Raw genomic sequence first — 20,299 nt, forward strand, 5'->3', positions numbered from 1 at the left:
TAGAAATGACAGAGGAAATGGGCTAGATAGGCTCAAGTCCTAAAACGGCTTAAACCCATCAAACTAATGCCAGATTTTCTTCAATGGGGAACCTTTTGCAAGTTGGCTTGCATGGATGTCCCTGGCAGAGAGCATGTTATCCAAGGCAGGGTTGGATAACATGGTACCAGTGGTGAGTTCCAACCGGTGTTACCACTGGTTCTCTTCGCACACTCTTTTGCTCGCTCCGCGCAAGTGCATTAAATTTCTGCCCAGTTGAGGTGCAGCAATCCACTCTCCCGCGCCTGTCAGCTAGGCTAAAAAATGACAAATAAAGGTAGGTATAACGCGGGGGCAGGCGGGAGGGCCCAGCTCACAGTCATAGAGAATCAGTTCGCTGACGTCACATCATCACCACTACCGGCTCTCCCGAACCGGGCCGAACCGGGAGCAACCCACCACTGCATGGTACATATTGTTCTTGGAATTCAGAGCGCCCCCTAGCGATTACAGAAGGATTCACATTTCATTTTTATCCAGGCCTTTAATATTTTTGTTCTATAGGTTTGCACGTGGGCTGCACAGGCCTTAGAAAAATAGAATGTACATGGATGGATTCCAAATCTGATATTTTTTTCCTCACAGGTTCACATTGTAGCTGTAGACGGTAGCAACACCACCCCAGATGCATCTGCTTTAAAGACATGAGCAACTCTCTCCCCCATCGAAAGCAGCATTTTCCCTTCAAATCCAAAGTGATGCAGAGACACAGACAAACACACACACACACACACACACACACACACACACACACACACACAGGGGCATTTGGGTGTGGGTGGTATATTTTTAAAAAATAAAAATAATTTCATTATTTGGAAACCATCTCTAAACTCATTCACAGTTTCTGCTTCCAATATTTCAATATCACACTCCATCCAGCATGTGAACTTATCTACTCAGTCAACACAAATGATATGTGCAGAAAACGTGAGGAATTGTATCTGGATGGGCTTCTGATTTCAAAACTTCAAGGACGGGAGGAATTAAAGAAGAGAGAGCTCTCACCGATATACAAGAGAAGTAAAAGCTATTTATTGTGACACGTATTTTCTCTGGCTCGAAAATGGCAATTTGCCATTTTCAAATAAGAAATAACACAAACAGAAACTATAAATCTTTAAAATGGCTGAAGGTTAGCTATTTTTGAGAATTCTAATTACAAGATATGAAAAATGTACTTGTGAACATTATTTAATCTGTACTTACATTAGGATAAAACAAAAAGAAGGAATCTGAAAGACAATGGATAGGGGACAACGTCCAGTTACGAGCCCAACTGATCCACGAAACGTGAAGCAGCGTGAAGGTATCTTAATATTTCTATTACTGGTTGAGAAACACAATTTGCAGCCAACGCTTTAGAAGATAGATTCAAGGTGCAGAAGGATCTTGACAAGACTTGAACCCTGAGCCCTAGCCAATAAAATGCAATTCAGTGGTGAGAAAAGTAAGGTCCTAATGTGGTAGTATTCAGCCAGTTCTATCCGGTTTGGGTGGCAGCCTCCCGTAGTGGCAGCTGCGGGAAGCTCCACCCACCTGCCCGGATGTCATCATGTCCAGTTTTTGACGCTCTGTGCATGCACCTTTGTGGTAGTGAAGGGAAGTGAATAACACCCCGGTCCTACATATAGGCAAGAAAAACCAAATGCACAAGTATAGAATAGGTGGGACCTTGCTCAACAGTAGTATCTGTGAGAAGGGTCTCTAGATGTCCTGCTGGACCACTACTCATGTATGAGCCAGCAATGTGTTGCAGCTGTCAAAAAAACCAATGGAGTCCTAGGCTGCCTCAACAGAGCGATAATATCAAGATCACGCAAAGTTATAGGATTGCTTTATACTCAGTGGTGAAATGTAACATTTGTTACTACCAGTTCTGTGGGTGTGGCTTGGTGGGGTGGGGGGTAATGTGACTGGGTGGGCGTGGCCAACTTTTTTTTTTTTTACTTTTTACTTTTAAAAGCATTTTTTCTACAACCTCTTCGGCCAAAGAGGTTGTAGAAAAAAATGCTTTTAAAAGCCTCTGATGATCCCAGCTGAGCCGCGCGATCATCAGAGGCTTTTTTTTTTTTACTTTTAAAAGCATGTTTTCGGCTGAAGAAAAAATGCTTTTTTTAAAAAAAAAAGCCTCTGATGATCGCGCGGCTCAGCTGGGCATGGGGGGGGGCAGGGATTTTTGTTACTGGTTCTCCGAACTACCTGCTGCCATCGCTACCGGATCAGGCAATCTGATCCAAACCGGGAGCATTTCACCCCTGTTTATACTGTATAGCAATACTAAGACCACATTTGCGTCCAGTTCTGGTCACCAAAAAAAAATAAAAAATAAAAAATGCTGAGACCAGTGGTGGGATTCAAATAATTTAACAACCGGTTCGCCTAGGGTCAGTTTGGCTGCCATGGGAGGTGTGGCCCATCCCCGTCCTCCAGCTCCACCGCACATGCGGGACGAGCCTCCTGCGACGGACAACCTGACCCTGGGCGAACCAGTTGTTAAATTACCCCCCCCCACCGCTATCAAAGTGGATGCTGCCCTGCAATGGAGAAACGAGCAATGGAGTGGACGCCACAAGGGAAGGAGGAAGAGCAGGGAGAAGAAAGAGGGAAAACGGCCTTCTCCTTTCCTCGTGTTGGCCAGTCTGTTGCCCATTTCTCAACTGCAGCCCAACGCAACACCCAGGATCCACGTTGATAGCGGGGGGCGGGGGGAGGCGGGCGGGGGGGAGTAATTTAACAACCGGTTCATTTGAGAACCGGCTGAATCCCACCACTGGCTGAGACCAGGGGCGAAATGCTCCTGGATCGGACCGGATCACCCGATCCGGTAGCAATTTTTCCCTGTGGTTTGGCAATCCAGTAGCGATTGCCGCCCAGGTGTCATTACTTCCTGGTTTTAACCAGGAAGTAATGTTTTTTTTAACCTTCTGCGCATGTGCAGAAGGTGTGCGCACCCAAATGTGCGCGCTTCCAAACTGGTAAGGAAAGTAAGTAGATTTCACCCCTGGCTGAGACCCTAGAAAGGGTGCAGAGAAGAACAACAGAGGTATTGTTATTATAACTGGTCTCTCTCGGTTTGGCTTTATGATGTGTTTTTCAATTTAAATAGTTTGCAGTTAACCAGTTTATATATTGGATGGACTGATTCACTAGTTAATTCATTAACAAGTTAATTCATTAACAAATAAGCAAGCAAGCTAGTAAATAAATAATAAAAAAAATATTTAATAGAAAAATACTTGCCAGTATAATATAGGAAGATCAAATTTATTTCCCATAGATTGCTACTGTGTTTTCCTGAAAATAAGACCCTGTCTTATATTTTTTTGAACCCTGAAATAAGCGCTTGGCCTTATTGCCATGCGCTCAAAAATCCAATTGGGCTTATTATCAGGGGATGTCTTATTTTGGGGGAAACGGGGTATTGCTGTTTATCATGCCCCATCTGCTTTTCACCATAGTCCCACACAATTCATGGAATATAGTCTGCATGATTCGAAAGGGTCTATGTCATCTCTCGTGCCCCCAAATTGTGCATCCCTGGTATCAAGCATCTTCAGTCCATTGTAAACTGCTACCGAAGGAAAACAGCTGCTTCACTACAAAAGGCAAAGTATTCTAGACAATTCAGTGTACGCAATATATCCTTGTCAGGGAAGAACTTAAAATAAGAATGTCTGAATAGTAAGAGAACTGTATTTGAGATCCTAGTGTAAGCTAAAGTAATACTCTTATTCAGATTTCTTTGCGATGAAGTATTTGGTTATGGTCTCTAGTTAATTACCTGGGTAGCTACGAGACCATCTTTTGCCACCAATAGCCTCCCACTGACCAGTTCGTTCTCACAGGGAGGGACTACTCAGGGTACCGTCAGTCAAATTATGTCGACTGGCGACTCCCAGGGGGAGGGCCTTCTCTGTGGGGGCTCCAACCCTTTGGAATGAACTGCCCCCGGAGATACAGAATATCCCTGATCTCCGTGCTTTCCGCCGTGCCCTCAAGACCCTGATGTTCCAACAGGCAGGGCTAAACATACAAACATGTGAATGATTTTTTAAATGTTATCTAATTCTGGGTTTTATTTAATTGACCAAACTAAGTAATAATTTTAATTACCAATTTTATGATGTTTGTGTGTCTATATTTTTCTTGACTGTACACCGCCTTGAGTCCTACGGGAGAAAGGCGGTATAGAAATATAATAAATAAATAAATAAATAAATAAATAAATAAATAAATAAATTAGATAACAGAATAACAGAGCTGGAAGAGACCTTGGTTTTCTAGTCCAAGCAGGAAACCCTATACCCGTGATGGCGAACCTACGGCACGGGTGCCACAGGTGGCACGTGGAACCATCTTGGTGGACACGCGAGCTCAGCTCTGGCACGCATGCGTGTGCTGGCCAGCTGATTTTCGAGCCTTCTGGGCCCACCAGAAGTCAGGAAACACACTGTTTCCGGCCCCCAGAGGGCTTCTGGGTGGGGTGGGGAAGGCTATTTTTGCCCTCCCCAGGCTCCTAGAAAGGCTCTGGAGCCTGGGGACAGCGAAAAACGGGCCTACTGGGCCCACCATGTGATCACGTGCCAAAAGCGGGGGAGAGCATGGGGGGGTAGGGTGCATAGAATTATGGATGTGGGCACGTGTGGTGGGTCACACGCAGACGTGTGACCCCACCACGCTCCACCCCGCTTTTGGCATGCGATGGCAAAAAGGTTAGCCATCACTGCCCTATACCATTTGAGACAAATGACTGTCCAATCTTGTCTTAAAATGGTTGTCCAATCTCTTTTTAAAACCTCCAGTGTTGGATCACCCACAATTTCTGGAGGCAAGTTGTTCCACTAATTAATGGTTCTAAATTGTCAGGAAATTTCTCCTTAGTTCTAGGTTGCTTCTCTCCTTGATTAGTTTCTATCCATTGCTTCTTTTCCTGCCCTCAGGTGCTTTGGAGAATAGTTTGACTGCCTCTTCTTTGTGGCAGCCCCTGAGATATTAGAACACTGCTATCCTGTTGCCACTAGTCCTTCTTTTCATTAAAGTAGACATACCCAATTCCTTCAACCAATACCATTAGACACTACCTTAATGTTTTTCTAGGTGCAGAGGAAGTGAATGTCTGGGTAAAAGAGGAATAAAGCATAGAAACCACAACCTGCCAAAAGAGGCATCTTTTGGGAGAAGAAAAATGTTTCTCTTCCACATGCAGTAACAGGAATGATGGAAATTAGGTCGATACTGCCATCCATCTACTATTAATATTTTTTTCTGTAGGCCAATAATTTTGTACTTTATTTACGAGGCTGCACTAAAGAACAGTCTGCAGACTACAGTCGTTGCCTTGTGACATGCAATGCAGCAAGAAAATATATTATAGCCTTGGGCACACCCTTACTTTTAAATTCATTAAAGCAAAATAATGATATTTAGAAGCAGCAGCTTTGGATGGGGGTATGTGTTCTTAAAATGAAATCCAGACTGATGAGAAGGATTTCTGAAGCGTATTTTGCCCCTCTCCATCCTGCCTTTGAATGCCATAGTGTGGATTCTCATTATTTGGACTCAAAAAGAGGGAGAAAGGTACAGTCTGGATATGACCCCAGGAGAAACTTTGGCTATAGTTGTAAAATGAAAAACAGCTGGATGCTATTACATGATCTTGAAACAGAGGGAGAGAAATCTTCAGAATTGTGATTTTGCTCCACTTCTCCTTTTTGCAAGCCTTAAATTTATTTTGCTTAAATGGTTCTTGGCATTAGTTTTCTGAAGTAATAAGAAGACAGGATATTGATCTTACAAATAAAACTACTGAAGTAAATACATAATAAATTGAGTACACCAAATAATACAATGGGATTTTCTGCGTGCTTCCTGCTAACCTATGCATTTTTGTAGGCTGTTTTATTTTTATTGGGGAGCAGAACTGGAAAATTTAGGAATTAGAAATACAGTGTAAGTGCAAGTCAGCTGACGGAGTGCAAATTAGTTAAAGTTGAAATTTCTCTCACATTGGAACAGATTTCTTACGAGTCAAATCTACTGCTCTCTTTCGTGAACTTCTGTTTGGAGTCTACCACTATTTGTTACTTTGTCAAAGGATTTAGAAGAAGGCTTCCGATCAGGGGTGGGTTCTAAATTTTTTTACTACCGGTTCGGTGGGCGTGGCTTATTTTGTGGGTGTGGCTTGGTGGTGGTGGTAATGTGACTGGGTGGGCGTGGCCAGCTTTTTTTTTTTTTAACTTTTAAAAGCATGTTTTCTACAACCTTAAGAGGTTGCAGAAAAAAATGTTTTGAAAAGCCTCTACCGATCAGGCAACTCAGCTGGGATCGTCAGAGGCTTTTCAAAGCATTTTTTTTACCGGCTGAAGAGGTGGTAGAAAAAATGCTTTGAAAAGTCTCTGACGATCCCAGCTGAGCCGCGGGATCATCAGAGGCTTTTTTTTTTAACTTTTAAAAGCATTTTTTCGGCCGAAGAGGTTGTAGAAAAAATGCTTTTAAAAATTAAAAAAAAAAAGAAAGCCTCCAATGAGATGGGCGGGGTAAGCGAGTGGCGACCGGGCCGGGGATCAGTTCGGGGGCGTGGCCAGCCAATGTTATTATCGGTTCTCGGAACTACTACAAATTTTTACTACCGGTTCTTGTGAACCGGTGTGAACCGGGAGCAACCCACCACTGCTTCCGATCTTACACAACCAGAGTTGTGGTTGTCCATGAAGGTGGTAAGGGGAATTCCAATTCAAGATGGCGGCCATGGCCATGTAACTGAAGCTCTGCAACTTTGAAATGTGTACCATGTAATAAGGCTGGGGCTTCAATTGCAGACACAGCTGTCATTTTGACTTTTTGGACACTCCTTCCATCCCATGGCTCTCTTACTCCATCTCTGCTCTTCATTAAAGGGTTTTTTTTTTTGGTGTGTGTGTGTGGGAAACGGATATCCTTAAGTGTGTTTTTGACTCTGGTGACTGGCTGGACAATTCTGTGCAGTTTTCTTGGTAAGGTTTTTCAGAAGTGGTTTTCCATTGCCTCTTTCCTAGTACTAAGTGAGATGGAGCTTACTCAGCTGGCTTTGTGCTTAAGGTTGGGCTAGAACTCACAGTCTCCTGATTTCTAGCCTGATGCTTTGACTGCTAGACCAAACTGATTTTCTCTTCATGAAAGTAGCCCGATGTTTTTCAAGCTTCTGATCCAGCCTGAAAACAGATGGCATTGCTTTAAGGAACCAATTTGTTGAAGTGAACGTGATTCTTAAAATAACCATAGCAGTCCCCCTTCCCCTCCCCCACCCCCCGGTTTTGCAGAAGCATCAAAGAAACAGGCTACTTTAACAATCAGCAGTGACCTAATGCTGTGCTTGGAAGCACTTTTGAATAATTTTCAAAGGGTACATAAACCTAGAGGGGAGCATTCCCTAAAGCAGTGATGGTTAACCTTTTTGGTGCCGAGTGCCCAAACCCCCAAAATGCAATGCGAGCGCTCCCATGTATGTGCCCTGCCCCCGCGTGCATGTACCCCGGGTGCCCCCGCACCCCATTTGGGGCCTGGAAAGCCTCCTGCACCAACCTGGAAGCCAAAACAGGGCATGGGGGCACCTTGCAAGGCCCCCCGCGCCCTGTTTTGGGATTGGAAAGCCTTCTGCACCAACCTGCACCCTCCCGCGCATGCACCCTGCCGCCGTGCATGTGCAGCAAAGACCTGAAGACCAGCTGGCCGGCGGGAGGAGCTGTTCTGCCCCAGCTACGGACCCCAAAGAACACAGCACACACAAAGTCCATTCAAACCTTAGTTTACTGAATAAACCAGTCTTTTACAACAACGGCTGTTAATTAATTGCATTAACAGCCGCCAAGAATTCAAAGAATAATAACTGAAAGCTTACTGTGGTTGGCAGAATGCCCAGAAGCAATTTGCAGGAAGCTGATAAAATAAGCAAGACAAGACACGAAAGTATGTGAACTAAGTTGTTTCCTGCAAATTGCTTCAGTCGGCGTTCCTCCTTAAATAGGCTAAGGGAGTGGCCAATTAGCCCCAAGCCTTACTCTCGAGGAGACCTCCTCCTAAGGAGCCACTCCTGCCTTTTGGCAGCTCTGTGTGCCCGTGCATCGAGAAGAGGCTCCTCCTCTTCATCCTCTTCACTTAAGGGAGCTTCTGGAGGTTCTGAAGGCCCTGGCTGAATCCCCGCCTCTGGCACCACATCTTCTCCAGCCTCCTCATTGTCTGACTCGAGTGCCAGCTACACAGGCTGCTGGCGCAGCACCACACCAGCCTCCTCACTGTCGGAATCAGCTACTAGCTGCACAGGCCGCTGACGGGCCACAACAGGCGAGCGCACATGCATGATGCAGCTGGGCTGGGGCGACGGCTAGCGTGCCCACAGAGTGGGCTCTGCGTGCCACCTGTGGCATAGGTTCGCCATCATGGCCCTAAACGCTCTTCTTCTGGCCCCCAAAAAGCAAAGATCTTAAAGGCAACTAGAGTACGGCCAAGTTTACCTAACATAGGCAGAGCAAAATAAGTGATTCACACTCGGCTAAAAGATAAACAACGTTTTCATTTCTAATTTGGAAACGTCTAGTTTCTAGTTGATTTGTTTTTCTCTGCTCGGGAAAGCTATTTTGAGAAGTCTTTTGAACAAAAGCCATTGCTGCTTACAAATCATCGTACAATTCATTACCCTCCACGCCTGTCTTTAAAAGCTTAAATGTTTTTTTTTCACACACACGAGCGTTGCTTAAAATATTCACCGCTTAAAATACACTGCAGTTTCTTTCACCCCAGCAGGTCACAGTGACACGTGGTGCCACGGATATTTTTTGTGACATTGATGAAATGCCTGGTTACCAACTCTGCTTTTGGGGAAGAGGGGAAGCAGAGGAGAAGGAAGAAGACAGAAGAATCTCTTGATTATGTTTCTTTATCTCCACCCTCTCAGATTTGGAAAAAGAACAAGGAACGCTTTTTACATTTTGACAGCCCCTTACACGTTTTCACAACCACGTTCAACTTGAATGGTGGCAAACGTAACAACGGAAAAGCTATACACTTATATTTGGGGAATATAAGTGGAGGTCAGTGTAGCAAATGCAATAAGAAACACGTCAGAAGTGGGGCAAGTCAGCATATTGCAAATGACCCACAAACGTTTTCTGGTCTGAAACCAGCTATGGAAACATGGGTTAATCTGGCTAATGTTCAAAGAGCTGCTGTAAAAAGGGAAGGTAACGTTTATGTACCTGAGATAGGACAAACATTGTACAATGACCCATATGTAGAATAGAATGGAATGGAATGGAATGGAATGGAATGGAATGGAATGGAATGGAATGGAATGGAATAGAATAGAATAGAATAGAAGTTTTTTATTGGCCAAGTGTGACTAGACACACAAGGAATTTGTCTTTGGTGCATATGCTCTCAGTGTACACAAAAGAAAAGATACGTTCATCAAGAATCATAAGGTACAACACTTAATGATAGTCATAGGGTACAAATAAGCAATCAGGAAACAACATCAATATATATCGTAAGGATACAAGCAACAAAATTACAGTCACACAGTCATAAGTGGAAGGAGATGGATGGTGGAAACGATGAGAAGATTAATAGTAGTGCAGACTTAGTAAATAGTTTGACAGTGTTGAGGGAATTATTTGTTTAGCAGAGTGATGGCATTCGGGGAAAAAACTGTCCTTGTTCTAGTTGTTCTGGTGTGCAGTGCTCTATAGCATCGTTTTGAGGGTAGGAGTTGAAACAGTTGATGTCCAGGATGCGAGGGCTCTGTAAATATTTTCACAGCCCTCTTTTTGACTCGTGCAGTATACAAGTCCTCAATGGAAGGCAGGTTGGTAGCCATTGTTTTTTCTGCAGTTCTAATTATCCTCTGAAGTCTGTATCTGTCTTGTTGGGTTGCAGAGCCAAACCAGACAGTTATAGAGGTGAAGATGACAGACTCAATAATGTACCTGCATTAGATCATAACCTGTTAAGTTTATCCAGGTTAGACAGGCAGGGTTATGAAATGCTGTTTGCAGGAGGGAAGTACTCCCATCAGGAAAGGTGGAAGGATACGTGCGCGAGTGGTTAAGAAGGATGGCCTGTACGTTCTAGGAAGGCAGGAGAATAGTTGGTGCATGTGCACTTATGAATGCTCCTACACATGACACTCGTGTACATTTGTTGTGTAGGGGAGTGGAGCATGTGAGTTTCAGAGGGCCGCAGAAGATGCTAGACCTAGTTTGGTGGCATAAGCCACAGCAAAAGCAAAAGCAGTGGAGCAATGTATGTGGAGTGCGCTGTTGTATGTGGATGTATGTGGAGTGCGCTGTTTGTAAGGAGAAAAAAATACAGGGTGTATCCTGTGAGTAAGAAAAACCCAAGGCAAACAAACAGAGGTATATTGTATCTAGGAGACCTGAAGGCAGGGGTGAAATGTTCCCGGTTTGGACCGGATCACCCGATCCGGTAGTGATGGCGGCGGGTGGTTCGGAGAACCGGTAGCAAAAATCCCTGTGCTTCCCCCCCATGCCCAGTTGAGCCGCATGATCATCAGAGGCTGTTTTTTTTTACTTTTAAAAGCATTTTTTCTACAACCTCTTCGGCCGAAAAAATCCTTTTAAAAGTAAAAGAAAAAAAAAAAGCCTCTGATGATCATGCGGCTCAGCTGGGATCGTCAGAGGCTTTTCAAAGCATTTTTTTCCTGCAATCCCTTCGGCCGAAAAGGTTGTAGGAAAAAAAATGCCTTTAAAAGCCTCTGGCGATCCCAGCTGACTTGCCTGATCGTCAGAGGCTTCTAAAAGCATTTTTTTCCTGCAGCCTCTTAAGGTTGTAGAAAAAATGCTTTTAAAAGTAAAAAAAAAAAAAAAAAAAGTTGGCCACGCCCACCCAGTCACATTACCCACCCACCCCACCAAGCCACGCCCACAGAACCGGTAGTAACAAATTTTAGATTTCACCCCTGCCTGAAGGGTATAATAAAGGTTTACTTCCTGAGAGGTTCAAAGCTGGTAGGGTTAGAGTAGGTGGTATTGATAATGAACCTCGTAGGTACCAAGAGATATGGCCATGGTCATTGCCTAAGGAACAACGAGATAAATGGGGGAAGCCGGAGTTAAAGAAAATGGCAGGCAGGTAGATAAACCAAACTGAGGAAACTGAACTAGTGGAAAGAGAAAGTAAAGAGATGGTAAACAGGATGTAATGGAGAGTAATGAGTCAGAGTGTACAGAACCAGTAGATAATGACTGTCACGCTGTAAACACTCTGACAAAACATGTTTTTTTTTTCCTAGAGCAAAAGGCTCAGAAATTCATGGTACCGTATTGCAGATAACATATATTCACTAATCTTTCCATTAAAAAAAAAAAAAAAAAAACTACATCACAAAGCATGCAGAGGTACCTTGACATCTCCTTGGCGGTTTGTTTGTTTGTTTAAAAAAATATATTCTTGTCTTTTAATTCATGGAAAGATTTAGTACTTGAGAAATGGAAGCTTTCTGTTGTGGCCCGCCAGCGGCCTGCGCGGATTGTTGCTGATCCCGACGACGAGGAGGCTGGTGTGGTGTCGCGCCAGCAGCCTGTGCAGCCGGCGCTCGAGTCGGACAGCGAGGAGGCTGGAGAAGATGTGGTGCCAGAGGTGGGGATTCAGCCAGGGCCTTCAGAACCTCCAGAGACTCCTTTAAGTGAAGAGGATGAAGTGGAGGAGCCTCTTCTCAATGCACAAGCACGCAGAGCTGCCAAAAGGCAGGAGTGGTTACTCAGGAGGAGGCCTCCTCGAGAGTAAGGCTTGGGGCTAATTGGCCACTCCCTTAGCCTATTTAAGTTTGCACACAGCTTGTAAAAAGCTGCAGGAAACAACGTGTGTTCGTCCGTTCGTTCGCTGATCATTGAGTTTGAATTTTCTCTGCAAACCTGGCTTCTGGGCTTTCTGCCAACTCTAGTAAGACTCTATCTTATCTGTGGAATTTCTGGCAGGTTGTTAAGAACATTTTATTAACAGCCTGCATTTGCAAACAAACCTGTGTTTTGAAGTAATCTGAGTTTTGTTCGGATTTGTGTCTGCTACATTCTTTGGGATCCGTAGCTGGGGCAGAACACTTTCTCTCATTTAATGACAAGGAGAAAACCACCTACTGCCACCTGTAAACTGCAGGAAGTCACCTAAGCGAGACTACGGATTTGTTGGAAGTAAAATCCGGGCCGGTTCCAAGCCGGGGGAAAGATGCAGGAGAAATAAGTTTGGTGGCAAGCTGCAGGAAAGGAGGTCTCCAATTATTTAGGAATCAGAAGCGAAGTGACTCAGCATCGGTTCTGGGACAGCCGACAGCCTGGCATGGGGAGTAGAGTGATTTATATACCCTTTTGGACCTTTGAGATTGAGATGCCCGGTGGGGTTATTTGATTAGATTAATAATGCACCTTTCTGTATTCTAATTGTCCCTATCTGATTTCCTGGGTAGTGGTCAGTGTCAAAGGTAGCCTTGGGTAAATTCTGTGTGGCTTTGTGTTTTCTCAATTAATCCTGACCAATTCAGCCTGTCTCAGTCTTCTAACCGGGATTACTTGAGGCCAGGGGTGAGTTCTACTTACCTTTACTACCAGTTTGCAACAGGAGCATGCGCGAGCGAAGGGAGCACACTTCTGTGCATGCAAAGAAGCTTCTGTGCATGCGCAGATCAGTGGTAGGTTTCAAAATTTTTTACTACTGGGTTCTGTGGGTGTGGCTTGGTGGGCGTGGCATGGCTTGGTAGGCGTGGCAGGGGAAGGATACTGTAAAATCTCATTCCCACCCCACTCCAGGGGAAGGATACTGCAAAATCCCCATTTCCTCCTGATCAGCTGGGACTCGGGAGGCAGAGAATAGATGGGGGCGGGGCCAGTCAGAATTTTTACTACCGGTTCTCCGAACTACTCAAAATTTCCGCTACCAGTTCTCCAGAACTTGTCAGAACCTGCTGAAACCCCACCTCTGGTGCAGATCACCAAATGTGACGTCAGGGCAGGTGGGTGGAGCCTCCCGCCATTTTCAGTACCGGTTCTCAAGAACCGGACAGAACCGGGAGCAACCTACCACTGTTTGAGGCCATTCCGGCTGGGAGGCAGGGATTGCTTTAGCTTCTGTGGATGGTTTTTCTTTGCCTTCTCTGGGGGCATGGAAATAAAGGGGGGAGGTCTTATGATTCTTCCCACAGATGAGCTCTTCAGAGGCTTGATATTTATGATGTGTGCAGGTTTTCTTTATTTTTCAATCCAGACAAAAATTACTTTTTTTTTTTTTTTTTTTTACAAAACAGTGAAATTATGTTAATTAGAATATGGAGTTGGGAATATATAAAGTCATCATTATTTTATTATTTATGTTTTATTTTTGTTAGATTTGTATGTTATCTTTCTTCCAGGAACTCAGGTGGGATGAAGAAAACAGGGCAAAATGGAGTGGGTATTTAATTCCCATAATGGGTTTTTTTATATTTCTCAAGATACTCAACAGACCACTGTTATTCTATCAGTTACGATTTATAATGACTGTTTCCTAATATGATTTGATTGCTTATTTGTACCCTACGACTATCATTAAGTGTTGTACCTTATGGTTCTTGATGAATGTATCTTGTCTTTTTATGTACACTGAGAGCGTATGCACCAAGACAAATTCCTTGTGTCCAATCATCTTTGGTCAATAAAGAATTCTATTCTGTTCTGTTCTGTTCTGTTCTGTTCTGTTCTATTCTATGACTGTCATTAAGTGTTGTACCTTATGATTCTTGACGAACGTATCTTTTCTTTTATGTACACTGAGAGCGTATGCACCAAAGACAAATTCTTTGTGTGTCCAATCACACTTGGCCAATAAAGAATTCTATTCTATTCTTCTATTCTATTCTATTCTATTCTATTCTATTCTATTCTATTCTATTCTATTCTATTCTATTCTATTCTATTCTATTCTATTCTATTCTATTCTATTCTAATGGGACAGATAAACAACTGCCATGTAACAGGAATAGAACTTGGGCCATCAACGAATCCCTAGCATTGATCATCATCATCTGATAAGGTTTTATATATATATATATATATATATATATATTATCACTGATCTTCTTGCAATGTCACCCCAAAAGTATAAATTTCAGATAAGAAATAAATAGGGGTGGATAAATGGATTGTCTGCTTCTTAATACAATTCTGCACATTTTAATCAGATGTCATTGTGATCATACAGATGATTGCTTTACCTTCATAAACATGCTGAATCCTGTTTTCAGAAGATCGGTCAGCCCAGAAGACATGTGTTCAATATCAACAGGATCAGATCGATCAGGATTGTAAATTTCTTCCACCACTTGCTTCATCAATGGTTTATAAGATGCCTTAAAAAAACAACAACCCACCCCTATTCGTTAAAATTAAATGCATTACATTTTTCAAAGTGAACATGATAACTAATACACATATGGAAGTGGTTTTTTTCCAGGAAATCGAAAGATAGTGCTTTGTTGGTATTTTTTCATAAAAGGATAGTGAGTCAGAGAGGTTGTGCTTTCAATCAATGTTTAAATTGTGCTTCCGATTTGAGGTGAACTAATTCATATTTGTTCTACTACTTGTATTGGGAAAAAATTAATCTCTAAGTGATAGTGATTTAAATGGGGTCTTCGGGTAGAATAGAATAGAATAGAATAGAATAGAATAGAATAGAATAGAATAGAATAGAATAGAATAGAATAGAAAAGAATAGAAAAGAATAGAATTCTTTATTGGCCAAGTGTGATTGGATACACAAGGAATTTGTGTTGGTGCATACGCTCTCAGTGTACGTAAAAAGACAAGATACATTCATCAAGAATCATAAAGTACACACTTAGTGATAGTCATAGGGTACAAATAAGCAATCAGGAAACAATATCAATGTAAACCGTAAGGATACAAGCAACAAAATTATAGTCATAAGTGGAAGGAGATGGGTGGTGGGAACGATGAGAAGATTAATAGTAGTGCAGACTTAGTAAATAGTTTGACAGTGTTGAGGGAATTATGTATGGCATCAGTCTCAATGTTCAGTTCTACCAGGTGGCTCTGTAAAAAATGCAATTGCTCAGCTTCTCTGAAAATAAAATCAGTCTTTTCACCTTGAAATGAAACTTGAAGAGGGGAAAAAGTGCATAGAAAGGATATAGTCTGAAATGCTGCCTTTACTCAAAAGATCAGTCTGAAATAGCATTCATTCATTCTTTCAATCATTTCATTCCAGCCTTATGCAAGACTGGTGTTTAGTTGACCTCTTAATACCCAGAATGAGAATACATTACATCACTCTCCTACAGTATCAGGAGAGGGAATACCATCCATAATTCAGTTTTTTACTCAGATCCATTCATCATATACTCAGGTTTTAATAAATATAAACGACAGATTTCAGACTTTGCAATAACACGCAGTAAGAAGCAATCGCTTCAGGAGATGCCACTTGAAAGGGGTCTAGGACAACCAGCCACGGCCATCTCACCGCAGGACAAGTTACAGTAATATTGAAGAACTGAGGCATGAGTGCACATAAGGAAGGCACCAATGGAATCAGTGCTATATCAGTACAACGTCCAGGGTTGAAATCCATCCCTTCTTCTAAAAGGGAAGGTTGGAAACTGGACAAAAATAATTTAACATGGTTAGGTCCAACGGGTGCCTCTTGGGGAGGAAGCAAAAAGCCCCACCTCATTCAAAGCTAGAAGAATCACTCACTTTCTCTTGAAGACTGTTTACCTGAACATCCCAAATATTCCTTCCACAAAGGCACATTTAAATGTGGAAACATTATGCCGAGATAAACAGAACCACGTCTGGAGTATCTCTCGTAGGAAAGTGCCATTTAGTGGAGACAAAGGCTGAGAAAATCTGGCCTTTCGACCAGTTTGCTGACTTCCCACCTGTGCAATTCCTCCCTCAAGCATAAGGGATTGCCATGCACTAATTCTAAAGATATAATACAAGATGGCTGCTAGGTAAAATAAATTTCACTGGTCTTACAAAATGCTCTTCTTTCATGATATTCTGCAATTACGCTGCATTAATCCTGACTGAAGTTGGATGGCTTGAATTCTCCGAAAATCATAGTAGAAGGACTACATATTTGAATAGCACTCTGCCCATGCTTAAAATAAATATCTGTTGTCATACAAATGTACACATTATTAGAATGATGCAGGGTTAAACTGCGACATAATTAAAAGCTTTTAGTTAGTGGAAAAAAACCCCCTACCATATTCAATTTTATGGGTTTATGCAATTACTATACTGTAAATCTAAAGTATTAAACAACGAACAACAACCATTAAAGTCGGAAGCTTATAATTTACAAAAATTAGTGGCAGGCAATATTTCTTACTTTTGCTATTCCAAGAAAGCCCCTTTCTAGTTTTCTTAGAAAACTCATGCTGAATCAAGCTGTGGAAATTATAAACGGAAGTGCCACTTATCTTAGGGGGAGGGAAATGAAAAACAAATGAGAAACTAACCACTTAATCTGAACAACTTGAAAGAAAAAAAATATATTTTCCAAAGCAATTATGGCCATCAACATTTATTTCCTCATCTAGCCTTTTGGATCATCGATGTCCTTTTTTTCTTCTACCCAAGCACAAAAGAAAATTAGATGCACTAAACCAAAACGTCCTGATCACACATTTTTACACTCATTCGAGGAGATGCAACTCTTTACTGTACTGCTTGTTGTTGTGAATTCAATCAGAAACGTATTTATGCAATATGAGGTATTTGAATAAGATACCAAAACAGCAAATGTATGGAATTAAGAATAACTATTTTTCTGAGGTAATGAAGAACAGTTTGGAAGACAGTCATATTTCACAAATGGAACATATTAACATATTAAATTTTGTATTTATGTGTTTTTATCTTGTGGCTGTTCACCGCCCTGAGTCCTTCAGGAGTAGGGCGGTATATAAATCAAATAAACTAAATTAAACTAAACTAAACTAACAGTGATTTATCACTGAGGCTGCAACTGTTGGTTAACTATTCACTAAGAATGATCACCTTTTCATATACAGCTTGAGTATAAATTATACAAAGACTAATGTAAGCCTAAGAGCTATGGTGGTGCAGTGGTTATTAGAATGCATATTGCAAGCTAACTCTGCCCATAGTCAGGAGTTTGATCGTGACCGGCTCAAGGTTGACTCAGCCTTCCATCCTTCCGAGGTTGGTAAAATGGGGACCCAGATTGTTAGGTGCAATATGCTGGCTCTGTAAATAGCTTAGAGAATGCTGTAAAGCACTATGAAGTGGTATGTACTGTGTTTTCCCGAAAATAAGACCCTGTCTTATATTTTTTTGAACCCTGAAATAAGCACTTGGCCTTATTGCCAGGTGCTCAAAAGCCTGATTATTATTATTATTATTATTATTATTATTATTATTATTATTATTATTATTATTATTATTATTGGCTTATTATTATGTCTTATTTTGGGGGAAACAGGGTAAGTCTAAGTGCTATTGCTATTACCTTTAGTCCATCTTAATGCAACCTGAAACTTCTGTATCTGGAATTTGCTACCCTATCAAGGTGATGGCGTAAGAAGTTCTTCCTTTGTTGTAAGGCTGTGCAGTTACGGTTTTGTTCCTTTTTTCCTCTGGCTTTATGCTGAAATTAATTTCATTTTTCTCTCCTCTAACGGATGGGAGGGCATAGAGTGCAAACACAGTGACATCGGGGGAAGGATACACGAAGTGATATTCAGTACCAACGCTGCTGACCTATGTTGTCCCAACAGGACTCTATTTTGCCCAGCACATTGATCAAAATCAGTATAAAACCACTTTAAAAGGTTGTCCCACAGCTTGGAGAAGAGTAACACAAACATGCTGATGATAACCAGGTCTATCTCCAGCAAAGACCAGGGAAGCAAATGATACCTTTATGCTCTGCTTAAATTCACTTAACGGGCTGGATGAGAGAAAATAAACTTAAGCCAAATCCCAAAAAGATGGGGTGATGTTGATAAACTGACTTGGGAATTTAGGTTTATCTTCCTTGGGTTGGGATTACAATTTATCTGAAAGATCAGATGCTCTCTGGCTGCTCTTGGATCTTCAGCCGTACCTATTTTTTTAAAAAAAATATTTATTTTGCTGTGACAAGGGGTGATTTTATACAGTTAGGCCTGTTCCTGAGGCAATCAGATCAGTTACATCTGGATTACATTCGGTCTTGACTGCTGCAATGCATTTTACCTGGCCTACATCAGTGGTGGCGAACCTTTTACTCACTGAGTGCCGAACAGGTGCGCGCTTTGCGCGCTATCCACGGCAACACACAGCTCCTCCCCCATGTATTGCACATGAAACCGCACCATCTGCGCATACATGTGGCTTTTACACGTGCTACGCGCGCCATCACACCATCTGCACATGTGCAGTTTTTGTGCGTGCAATCCACACACGCAAACACCATCTATGCATGCACGTGCTGCATGCAAGTACTCTCACGTGCATGCGCAAATGCGCGCGCCTGTGCAGGAGAGCTCCGAAGACCAGCTGGGTCCCCTGAATTGCGGGCATGTGCACCGGAGGCCCGAACACCAGCTGGGGCGTGTGCGCATGCGGAGCTGCAGGTGAGTCGAGCGATAGCTAGCGTGGCCGGAAAGATGGCTCTGCGTGCCGCCTCGGGGACGCGTGCCATAGGTTCGCCATCACGGGCCTACGTAGAAATTTCAGTCCGTGCAGAATGCAGCGGGATCTTGGCTGCAAACTAGGGCAAGGAACAGATCTGCATTGGAGATGATTTAGGGCGTTGCTTTAAGAGCCCAGAAAAGTTGAGGACCTGACTAGTCTGCTCCACAGCTCTCGTTATGAATTTATGACGTTAATAAGATCAGCAGGAGAGGTCCTTTGGAGCATGTCCCTCCTGGGAGAGATCTGTCTTTTGGGCAGACAAGGGAGAGGCCTCCCCTCGGTTTATTTTATTTTATTTATTTTATTTTATTTTGAATTTGTATACCGCCCTTCTCCCTGAGGACTCAGGGCGGTGAACAGCCAAGTAAAAACATCAAGTACAAATATTAAAATACAGTTAAAATATATATATATAAATTTGGCCCCATTAATTAAAAACAATAAACAAAACACTTAAAAACACTTAAAAAATTAGGCCAGCCCGGCTTGCTGGAAAAGGAAGGTTTTAAGGGCACGGCGGAAGGCACTGAGGTCTTGGATTCTCCTCAAAAGGCTATGGAATGTACTCCCTCCTAGGTGGGCTTCACAAGCTCAGTGGTTAGGACATTTGTAAAGACACGTCTCTTTTGACTGTCTTTTAATTGTTTCAATCTGTATTCATTAATGCATATATAATTATAACTTTTTTAAAAAATAGATCTTTATTAATTATTTACAAATAAAAAAAACATATAATGTAATTTTCGAACAGATATAAGTTATATATAGGTATACAACACCTATTCATCCATATTACAACAGCAGCGAGAATGGCACTTGCACAGCATTGGAAAAATGTAAATACACCATCAGATTAACTTATAATAAATAAGAGATTGAATTGTGCCGAATTGGACAAATTAACATATATCCTAAGAGAGAAAAATGAATCCATATATTACAATAATTGGGAACGCTGGTATATATGGCTAAAGAAGAGGACAAACATAGAATAAATAACATAGTATTAAATATATACTTGGTTATAATGAGATAGCGTTTGGTATCTAAAATAGTCAACGCTATTTGAACAAAAGGATTTACCGGGATGTAACTTTGAATAAATATCTGGGGGTTCGATACGACCTCCGGTTAGTCCTTCTTTGTGGTTGTCTTTATAATTATAACTTTTAATACTCCATATTTTTTTTTTTTAATTTTAGATTTTGAAGTCGTAGCAAGTGTTCATCAGACCAGAAAGGCAAAGTATGAGAGGGAGAGACGGTGGGGGGGAAAGAGAGAGAGAGTTTCAGAAATTTATGGAAATGCTGCTTGGATGTCAAATATAAAGCTGCCATCATTCAAACGAATTGCTTCAGTTTTAGAAATTACTCTAAAAAAAAACAACCCAAAACCCCATGATGGCACATGGAGGCAAGATGTATTCTAAAAACTCACTTATAGAGAGCAAGATGGATTTTATATCCCAACATCACACAATTGGTCACGTTCAGGAAAGTGTAGTTTTGGTTGCCTGCCAGGGTGAAAGAGATGAAAACTGATTAGAAAAACACATGTCAACTTGC

At 42.0% G+C, this 20,299-nt stretch overlaps 1 protein-coding gene and 1 long non-coding RNA gene across 4 annotated transcripts in view; both read right to left on the reverse strand.

The window, feature by feature from the left end:
* The window catches only part of SCFD2 (sec1 family domain containing 2), a 223,923-nt gene that overhangs the window by 68,238 nt on the left and 135,386 nt on the right, over window positions 1–20,299 (reverse strand). For 2 of the 3 annotated variants that reach the window (XM_087875321.1, XM_087875320.1), the window contains exon 7: window positions 14,276–14,410. The exons of the other annotated variant lie outside the window; for it this stretch is intronic. In XM_087875321.1, the coding sequence (XP_087731447.1) occupies window positions 14,276–14,410 (135 nt within the window). The remainder of the gene's footprint in view (window positions 1–14,275; window positions 14,411–20,299) is intronic. 3 annotated transcript variants of the gene reach the window in all.
* Window positions 16,095–20,247, reverse strand: LOC117662074 (uncharacterized). Its single transcript, XR_004590272.2, has 2 exons — window positions 20,172–20,247; window positions 16,095–16,202 (listed from the first exon to the last, which is right to left on the reverse strand). It is a non-coding gene; the product is annotated as an uncharacterized LOC117662074 (long non-coding RNA).

The sequence above is a fragment of the Pantherophis guttatus genome, chromosome 8 (assembly GCF_059756535.1).
Source record: "Pantherophis guttatus breed Tessera chromosome 8, ASM5975653v1, whole genome shotgun sequence".
Classification (NCBI taxonomy): domain Eukaryota; kingdom Metazoa; phylum Chordata; class Lepidosauria; order Squamata; family Colubridae; genus Pantherophis; species Pantherophis guttatus.